The following is a 10,477-nucleotide window of genomic DNA, read 5'->3' as shown; positions in this document are numbered from 1 at the left end:
AAACCCTACTTAAGTCTCAGAGCAAGTGACGTAACTGATTGAAATGCTACTAGCGCATACCCGCTAACTAGCTAGCCATTTCACATCCGTTACACATGCTCATCAAACCATTACGTCACCACTCGTGCCCTGTGGATGGGGGCATTATCATCCTATGGGGGCATCGCCATGGCAGCCAAAATAATGGCCTGCCCAGTATTTTTATACTGTACATGACCCTAAGCATGATGGAATGTTAAGTGATGAATTAACTCAGGGACCACACCTGTGTCAGTCTACAGTCCACAGTAAGAAGGAGCTAAACAGGCTCACAATAGGCTGAGGATAGGCTGTGCAATCAATCATATAACCTCATCATATATTTTAGAAATATAATCAATCATATTTACTTGATAATGAATGTGTATCAATGATCATACGTTGTTTAAAGAAGGGTTTTCTTCCTATAATACATTTCAAATAAACTAGAAGTTCCCGATACTGTTTGAGTGTTTTACCTCCACAAAATCCAATCAGGTTTTATTAATCTACAGCATCTGTGGTGCAGAAATATATTGATAATATTGGTCAATGTTGTGTCTTCCATAGACGTATCAACGGTGTCTTCCTGTTAGTCGCAGACAGTAGTTGTGTGATCACTGTTTAGATAGACAACACATTACCGATTCTGATCCTAGTCTGATATACAAGGCAAACGGTGGCTACTTTGAAGAATCTCAAATATAACATATATTTTGATTTGTTTAACACTTCTTTGGTTATTACATGATTCCGTGTGTTATTTAATAGTTTTGATATCTTCGCTACTTTTTTACAATGTAGAAAATAGTAAACAATAAAGAAAAACCCTTGAATGAGTAGGTGTGTCCAAACTTTTGACTGGAACTGTATAAAGACTAAAAACGTCAATGTATTTGTCAAAGGTGTCCGCATTGCAATTTTAAAACGCTCCAGGGGTCTTAATACGGCATGACGTTACAGATATGTTWWTAATCATGTACCCATTAGACTAGATTCGAATGTGAGTGGGCGTGGTTTTTACTTACAAAGAAACAGAAAACCTAACGTTTTTCTCAAGAACCAGGAAATGAAACTTGAGTGGAAGGAAACCCTCACATACGGTATAATCCTGCATTCGTCTGTTAGTATAACGGGTGAGAATAATGTTATTTGAAACACTAGACAAGTKAGCTGTCTTATTATTGAACACTTGATATAAGTCAAAWACTGTTTTGTTTACCAGTCTTTACTTGAGAATGTTATAATGCTATTCTAATACTATTGTAACATTGATTCTGGATACGTTGAATAGTTATTTAAATATTACAATTTGCTTTAACGGTTTCAGCCTAAATAATTTGCAAGATAGCTAGCCCTTAAAAATAGTTTTGGGGATTACAGATCATTTGTCAGAGGTGTATTCAGCTGCAGATTGATTACTATGGCTTTGAAGGGATACACCAAGCAGAAAAACAAAACAAATTCACCATACTACTTAGAAAACATTCTTGAGACCAATGAGCATCCAGAGGATCACAAAGAATATGTGATGTTCCACGGCACCACAAAAGAGGCTACAGAGTTGATAAAGAAGAATGGTTTCACACCATCAAGAGAAGAACTTGGGCCTGGTGTGTATGTCAGTCGAGACATAGGGAAAGCAATTAAATACCCCCTTGGTGTTTCCAACAATAAGAGAAGAGTACTAAAAGTCAAAGTGGATGTAGGGAAGGTTAAAATCATAGATCAACAGGATCACCCCATGCAGAAGACCTGGCATACCGAGCATGRATATGACACCGCCTGGGTTCCCCCAGGGGTCAGTATGGTGCTGAGCAACCAACAGGGGAACTGTGTCTACGACCCAAAGAGAATCAAAGTCATGCAGGTCATGAAAGTAAAAGAAAGCAACATGTAAGTATGAAATAAACTGTTGTAAAGCACTGCTAACTTTCTCTTGGTTTTACCTGTCATGAACAATTGAACTTCACAGCAGTCAATTGTGTTTTGAGCTTTCCAATGGCATCGTTTTATAGTCTATTTGTGGAGGGCTTACAAATTCGTTTGAGATATTTTGCCTCAAATTTTAAAATACTGCAACTGTAGAAGGTTGTACTTTTATCACATTTCTGCAAAAACTGTCTCCCTGTCTTACAGATCTAGAYACCGTCATCTTCAGAGTGGAGTCACCCCTGAGGACAGCCACGTCTACGTGATGTATCATGGAACATCAAAACAGGCTGCAGTAGAAATACAGAGACATGGCTTCACACCATCCACAGATGGCATGCTTGGTGCAGGTGTCTATGTCAGTCGAGACATCAGAAAAGCCATCAAATACCCCATTGGTGCTGATGACTCAGACAAGATGGTTCTGAAAGTRAAGGTGGATGTTGGCAAGGTTAAGATCATTGATGTGCAGGGTCACGACAGGCAATACGACTGGCACACACATGGGTATGACACTGCCTGGGTTCCACCTGGTGTTGACATGGTGCCGAGCAACCAACAGGAGAACTGTGTCYACGACCCAAAGAGAATCAAAGTCATGGCATTGCTGAAAGTGGCCATCTTGAAAAAGTATGTAATATTGAACTTCTCTCACAAATCACGAGATGGAAGTTTATTTTCCTAGAAGGCTTGCACTTGAAATATGAACTCCACTACTTGCAGGTTCTAACATGTTGTATTTGTTTCTCTATCCTCAGGTTAAACCCGTCACTGGAGGTGGAGGCTTGAAGGTGTATTCAAGGAGTATTAATTACACTTCATGTTCATCGAGATAAGAGGATGTAGCAYGCTGCTATAGCTACACATTCAATATTGCATAGGAAGAAGCTATATTTTGCCAAAGGCTTACTGATTATTGGCAATATACCTACTGTATATGCAATTRATATACCCKTGTCACATTTCAAAAASCGATTCAATGATATTCACTTGACGTAAACAAGGTKTGTATCAATGATCATAMTTGTTCAGAATAATTGTCTTCCTGTAATAAATCTCAAATAAACCTCTAAAAGTCACCCATTGTTTGAGTGTGTTCATTTCATCTGAAGCATCTTTACTGCGGAAACATTGGCAATATTTAGTCAATGTTGTGTGTCTGCCATAGGTTTATAAGGTGTCTTCCAGTTTGACGCTGGTGGCAGCTGAAATTCTCCCTACTGTTTGCAAAAGGTGTCAGCAGCTTTCAATGTCAGGTTGGTGGCATACTACTTAAACATTTTACTACTATAGGTTCATGGTTATGTATTTATTAGACTACCTCTACTATCTGTGTGGGATGGTTGCTTTTCACTTACATAGAGGTATCATGGTTCTACATTCTGATGGACTACTATGCTCTCTAGAGACATAGTTATTTGTGGCAATTGTGCCCTCTGTACATCTATGTCTAGTGAGAGTGGAAACCTGGAAATGAAACCTAAGCACGGAARTGAGTCGTTACTAGTTACCTCAGCCGCAAAGTAGTCAACCTCGCCTATTTCTTATTAAAGTGTGATTTTAAACCTAACCCTAACCTTAACCCTAGCCGTAACCTCACTGCTAACCCTTATGCCTAACCTTAAATGAAGACCAAAGAGCTCATTTTTGTTTACATGCATTTTCTGTGGCTGTGGTAACTAGTGGAAAGCACAGCAGCGAGATCAGTAAGAAGCACTGTTTCCTAAGCATACACAGTATAATAAACAACACAGTCTTTATTAAACAAGTCTTGTTATTGGACACTTAACTTAGATATATCAAACAATCCCTGTTTACAAAGTACATTTATATGTTAAGCATGATAATGTTACAACACTTGTAATATTACTGTAACAATAGTGATTCCGSWWATTGTTATTGTATAAATATCACTATTTAGTSTAACAGTTTTAGCCAAAGGACTATTTAATATTACAAAGTGTAATTGTGCATTGTATTGACTTATAATACTGTTCACCTCAGCAGAGGTGTATTCAGYTGCAGTTTGGTTACTAGCTTATGGCTAACTCCCCATACTACATCAACTTCCTAGACAGCAACACACGTCCTGAAGATCAGAGACAGAATATGTGATGTTCCACGGCACCACAACAGAGTTGATTAAGAACAATGGTTTCACACCAAGTGCAGACTAAAGTGTTCTTGGAACTGGTGTCTATGTTAGTTGGGACGTTCTAAAAGCCATTGAAAACCCTCCTGGTGTCCCCTACTGGGAGAAAAGAGTACTTCAAGTCAGAGTGGATGTGGGGAAGGTTATTATCATAGAGGAGAAGAACCACCCCAAGCAGAAGACCTGGCACACTGTGCATGGCTATGACACCTGCTGGGTACCACCTGAGGTTGGCATGGAAGAGGAGGACTGTGTCTACGACCCAAAGATAGTGAAAGGTCATGGAGATGACTGGAAAGAACTTGTAAGTATGAAAGACTGTTGAAATACATTGCAAACCATTTTTCTTGTCATTACCTGGGATGGTATGGGATGGTACGTGACAGTGTCCACAGCAACATCATTGATTATTCCCTATTATTCCCTACTGTGATTCCATTTGGTGATGACTTCTACAAAATCAGACAAACACACTCAAAAACATGTAAATAATTTGCCTACAATTTCGAATAATGTATCCTACCTACGAATGCAATATCGTATATTTCAGCAATTGTCCTACAGATGTAAAAACAGCCATCTTAAGAGTAAAGTCGCCCCAGACTATAGACACATCTACGCCATGTATCATGGAACAACAAAACAACACGTCCAGGTGTCAAGCCTCAGTCGCGGTCCTCGAGCCTCAGGCCCTCTGGAAGAGGAGACAGAGAAAAGATGAGGGAGTTCATTTGACTTGAGGGAGAGAAAGAACCAGTGGAGGCAGCAACAAGCAGGGATTGGCCCAGGCACGTCTAGGAATCAGGACACCAACAGGCAGGTAGAAGGGGGCCAGGTGGGATTGGCCCAGGCACGTCTAGGAATCAGGCCAGGGTGTCCTCAGTTGCGGTCCAAGAGCCTTCGTAAGGGGAGAAAGAGAAAATATGAGTGTTAGTGAGAGCATGGCTAAAACCATAGTACACATCACAGTAGGGAATAATCAATGATGTTGCTGTGGACACTGGATAATCTGACACAAACACACACACACAAACCTGTTTGACCTCGCTGTGATACCTTAGGCCTATTTATGTTACTTTTCTGAGTCAATTCAGGTAGCATTCAATGTCCTGCGTTTTTGTTAACCATGACAGCCAGCATTGTAAATAAAGAGATGTGCAGAAAGATAATCAGCCTCTGTATCTGTGGATCCTTTCCCCTAATGTATTTTTCATGTCAGCCAGGCCCTTCTTTTCAAAGAAATACCATTTAATTAAATCTCTAGTTGAGTAAAATAAGTAGTTTTGTTCTGGTCACAAGATACTCCAGAAAATAGCTGTAAACATCGCCACACTCAGGCAGAAAACCGACTTTGTCTTGAATCCATCAATAGCCTAGGCCTAGGTGTTTGGAGACAGTATATTATTACTTTCATTTTAAAATTAAACGACTAAAATCAAAGTGAGCTCAAAAGTTAATGGACCTATATTTTAAAATAAGATAATCTTTGAGAACTAACAATCACCAAAATAAAAGCTAAACAGTAAGGGAGAATCTAAAATTATCCAAATTATGCATTCAAGAGTATATTTGTTATGGCATGGGGCCCATTGATTTTGATATAATGTTTGAGTYACTCAGATAGCATAARCCATGGGAAAATGTGTAGATTTGCAGGAATTGGCCACGTTCATGACCACGCCCCCGCCATGCCCACCACCTRAATTATGATCCAGAAAAACCCTGGACAGAAGAACAATATTCTCTCGCACTCTCTGCAGCAAGCGCGATGCCACATCCTTAGTCCGCATGATCCTAAAGCCCCCTTCTCGCAGGAATTATTTTCGACCAATTATTAGACCATCAAACGGTTCGGGGCTAGACCAAAAACATTCAGGGCTGCACCCCGGGAAGCCTACCCCTAACAACGCAGATAGCTTGGTTATACTCCACTTGTTCAAGAAGTGTCTATTGATCCACATGGGAACGCAACCTGCTAGTCTCCACTGTCTGCTCGGGTGGAGAGAGGACAAAACACGATTAAAGGTACAATCTGCAATATTCAATCGCCATTACCCAGTGCTTAATTTGGACCGGATCCTGGCACCTCTCCGTTTTGGACTGTGTTGTCGCGGAACCTAATTGGCCAGACCCGGTACCTCTAGTGGCATGAACACTTATTTAAACTTTTCTCGGAATTGATCAAAGTTCATTCGAGTTGCCTCTTCATTAATTCTCCTGCCGCCACAAACAAAAACGTATTGTGAAAAAGTTGATTTTCAGCCCGGGCCAAATATTCTAAGAGTTGATTTGGGTTGGGCCGGGCTGGGTTTATGGTTTGCCACATCCTTAGTCCATTGTAACCTATGTTTGAGACCAACGCTTGGCGGTGGCTGTGTGAGAAGCGCGCCAGTATCTCTCACATAACTAGGATATTTGCTTTCTATGATCCCTCTCTGCTCTGATAGAGATGAGCCTGCAACTCTCATCTCTCCAGTGTTGCAATTCAACATTTATTTCCTTATATAATTTTTTATTTATCCTTTATTTAACTAGGCAAGTCAGCTGATAAAACATTCTTATTTACAATGAGAACCTACCAGTGAACAGTGGGTTAACTGCCTTGTTCAGGGGAAGCATGACAGATTTTTACCATGTCATGCTCAGGGATTCGATCCAGCAACCTTTCAGTTACTGGCTCAATGCTCTCACCACTAGGCTACCTGCTGCCCTGAATCATAGCCCCGCGAAGGGTTTTGAATGAACTGCAGCACCCCTAATAAATTTAAATACATTTGCCAAAGTTATAGAATTGCTGCTGTCTGTTCAGAACTAACTAAAATAATTCAGAATACCCTACTACACCATGAGAAGGCCAATAATTTAGCAACAGAGGACCAATAGCTATTTTTTTATAGCCTAGCTGTGGATTGTAGCCCAATAACAAGGAATAAGGAATAGCAAGGAACAAGGAATAGAACAAGAAATAGCCTACAGTTGGGAACAAGCAGCAAATATGTCTGTGGAAAAAAGCAGCATGCAGACAAAACAGGCCGTTCAGTATATTTCAAATACAATCGAGGAAAAACACAGGTTGGAAAGCAAATGGCTCCTGCTGAAAAGAGAAGACTTATGTAACAGTATAATTTCCGTCCCTCTCCTCGCCCCTACCTGGGCTCGAACCAGGGACCCTCTGCACACATCAACAACAGTCACCCACAAAGCATTGTTACCCATCGCGCAACAAAAAGCAGGGGCCCTTGCAGAGCAAGGGGAAGAACTACTTCAGGTCTCAGAGCGAGTGACGTCACCAATTGAAACGCTATTAGCGGTCTCTTATACACATCTAGATGTGTATAAGAGACAGAAAGTAACCTGCCATTTCGATCATGTGTGTGGTATTAACAAGTATTCTGCCAAAGTCTTCAGTCATGTAAAATGAAGGAGAATTGCATGAAATGCATTTATAAAAGGCCAACATTTTCCCGGACATGTTTGCAACCTGTGTAAGGGCCTCTACTATACAGCTCTATGCCACTAGCAAATGCAATGATATTATAAAGGACTTTTTTTGTATGCGTTCCGATACTTCAGATCCTCCCCAGGTCACCCCACTCCAGTGCTCACTTTATGTTCCGGCACCTCCCGATTTACAAATTAAGCACCCGTATTACCATAAACGGTCATAGTTTACAGCCCATATTGTACTGCAAATACCGTATAGTGATTCAAGGGGATATTTTTATTTAACTAGGCAAGACAGTTAAGAACAAATTCTTATTTACAATGACGGCCAGCCACGGCCATACCCTAAGGACGCTGGGCCAATTGTGCACCGCCCTATGGGACTCCCAATCATGACCAGTTGTGATACAGCCTGGATTTCGAACCAGGGTCTGTAGTGACGCCTCTAGCACTGCGATACCATGCCTTAGACCGCTGCGCCACTCTGGAGCCCTGGATTGGTATATCCACCATTTTTTAAAGTAGGCCTAATGATATACACTGAGTGTACAAAACATTAAGGACACCTTTCTAATATTGAGTTGCAACTCTCATCTCTCCAGTATTGCAGTTCATCATGTATTTCTTTGTATGTGTGTTTTGTGAGTTCACCAGATCAGAGGCAGTAGGGATGACCAGGGAAGTTCTCTTGATAAGTGCGTGAATTTGAAAATGTTTCTGTCCTGCGAAGCATTCAAAATATAACAAGTACTTTTGGGTGTCAGGGAAAATATATGGAGAAGTACATTATTTTCTTTAGGAATGTAGTGAAGTAAAAGTTACAAAAAAAATTGAAATAAATGTCCAAATATTGTTTTACAAGAGAGAGAGCGTGAGAGGTAGGCTTTTGCCATGAGCGCATCGGCCATCACCAGCAAGATCAGTACTTAATTAGTACTTTAAGGTATTTTTACTAAAGAACTTTACACCACTGATTCTTGCATTCTAAATAACAGGCTCTCTCACTATCTAGAACTGTCTGGCCAGCTTTGTGATGAACAGAATGCCTTTAGGAAAGCCAGATCATGGATAGAACATATCTATACCACAGGAGGTTGGTGGCCCATTAATTTGGGAGGACTGGCTTATAATGGTTGGAGCGGAATAAGTGGAATGGTATGAAATACATCAAACACATGGTTTCCATGTGTTCGATGCCATTCCATTAGCTCTGTTACAGACCTTATTATGAGCTGTCCTCCCCTCAGCAGCCTCCATTGATCTATACTGTCTAGAATTCAAGAGAGAGAACCAACTTCTGAACTAAAACTTCCTGTTTTATTGATTTTCAGAAGGCTTTTTATTGGGTGAATAGAGACCTTGCTTTTAGACAAATTAAAATAGGAAATGATGGATTATTCTTTGATGCTATCAAAGCTCTTTATCTGACTCCAGTTGCCTGTATTTAGGTCAGTATCCTCAGGACTGGCTTGTTTCCAACCCCTTTACGGTGTAAAGCAGGGAGACACACTCTCGCCCACTTTATTTGCACTATATGCTAATGATTTAGCCCTACAAATCAAAAATGCTACACTTGGTGTTGAAATTACAGATATATTCCTGGGCATCTTGTTGTATGCTGATGTCATAGTTCTCGTTGCTTCCAGAATATGTAGAATATTGTTAATTTATGGTGTACTAAATCGACACTAGCGATGAATCAAGAGAAGAACCAGATTTTTCATTTGTTCATGAGAGAAAGAAGGGTGTGCAGAGAAGTGGACACAACCTTTGTTTTGGCACAACCCCATTATTCTACACTGGGCTCTATAATTACCTTGGTTTCACACTGGAGGAACACATGACCGTTGAAGACGGCATTAGATCACTGGCAGAATCTGCAGGTAGCCTTGGGGTCAGTGTTTAAACAAAATGAAAATATGTAAGGATCTTGCTTACTTTCAGCTGTATACATGTTGTGGGTGTCCAGTGATGGACTATGCTGCTGGGGTGTGGGATCCAGCATGCTTACTAACTGTAACAATGTTCAACACAGAGCATTCTGTTTCTTGGACTGTACAAACTGACGGTGGTTGGGAACCATGTGTGCCATGGAACATCTATGGAAAAGACTGATAAATATGCCAGAACACAGAGTCACTGAAGTGTTAGACTGGGATCTTACTCATAACAATTCTCTAGCCCTCGGAAAGTTATCTATTTTTTTGTGATATATTCAGGAACAAATGACTATGTGATTCACAAGGAAGAGGAGACAATGTGTCTACTGTGTGATCTTGGCGAAAACAAAATCCATTTAGTGTTTTATTGTCCTCTATGTCGATCTAAGACATGTTGTGTTTTGTGAAAATGGTGATGATAACCCTGAAGTATTCTAGTTAGGGGACAAGTAGAGGCTTGAATTCTGTTTCAGACAGGGTGTATTTTAGATTGCTCACCTTGTCCACAATGCCTGAATGAGGAGGAGAAATGTACTGTTTGTGTAGTGTGGCTAGATGGTAGCTGTTCTGGGCATTGTTATTGTATGCGTATAATTTGTAAAATGTTCTGTCTTATCTTATTTTTGGACATAGGCGGCCCGAAAAAAAACTCAGGCGGCCCACCCAAGAATTTTCTATGCAGGAAAACTAACAGCAGCAGGGTTTTTCATTATAGCGGTGCGTGTAGTAGCTTGTTTTCATCAAACTTGTGTGGTGAGATCTCTCGATCCGTTGGAAAATGGTGACGGGTGCTTATTTCAAAGAGCGCTCCGTAAGCCATGTCCCAGTGGGCAGAGCTAGACATGTTGCACTGGGACACGTTTTAATACAGGAAAATCATCTCATTCTATTTCTAAGTAACAGCCATATTAATCAGAGAAACTATTTGTTCTCACTTTATAATAGAACAGTCCGATTTTTCTGCCTGGCTGTGGCGCTTTTTTCCTGAATT

The 10,477-nt window shown here is 40.6% G+C and overlaps 1 protein-coding gene across 2 annotated transcripts; it reads left to right on the top strand.

Annotated features, from left to right (window-relative positions):
- Positions 1 to 1,035: 1,035 nt before the first annotated feature.
- Positions 1,036 to 3,029, top strand: LOC111973001 (uncharacterized). 2 transcript variants are annotated; one of them, XM_024000118.2, is made up of 4 exons: positions 1,036 to 1,154; positions 1,349 to 1,914; positions 2,158 to 2,580; positions 2,709 to 3,029. In XM_024000118.2, the coding sequence occupies exons 2-4, from the start codon at positions 1,442 to 1,444 to the stop codon at positions 2,737 to 2,739; spliced, it is 927 nt and encodes a 308-aa protein (XP_023855886.1). In that variant the 5' UTR covers positions 1,036 to 1,154; positions 1,349 to 1,441; the 3' UTR covers positions 2,740 to 3,029. The 2 variants fall into 2 exon arrangements, with proteins under 2 accessions (XP_023855886.1, XP_070302783.1); XM_070446682.1 differs by having other exon boundaries at positions 1,036 to 1,914.
- Positions 3,030 to 10,477: the final 7,448 nt, after the last annotated feature.

Source organism: Salvelinus sp. IW2-2015, linkage group LG14 (assembly GCF_002910315.2).
Source record: "Salvelinus sp. IW2-2015 linkage group LG14, ASM291031v2, whole genome shotgun sequence".
NCBI lineage: Eukaryota > Metazoa > Chordata > Actinopteri > Salmoniformes > Salmonidae > Salvelinus > Salvelinus sp. IW2-2015.
This window is presented reverse-complemented; position numbering and strand designations above follow the sequence as displayed.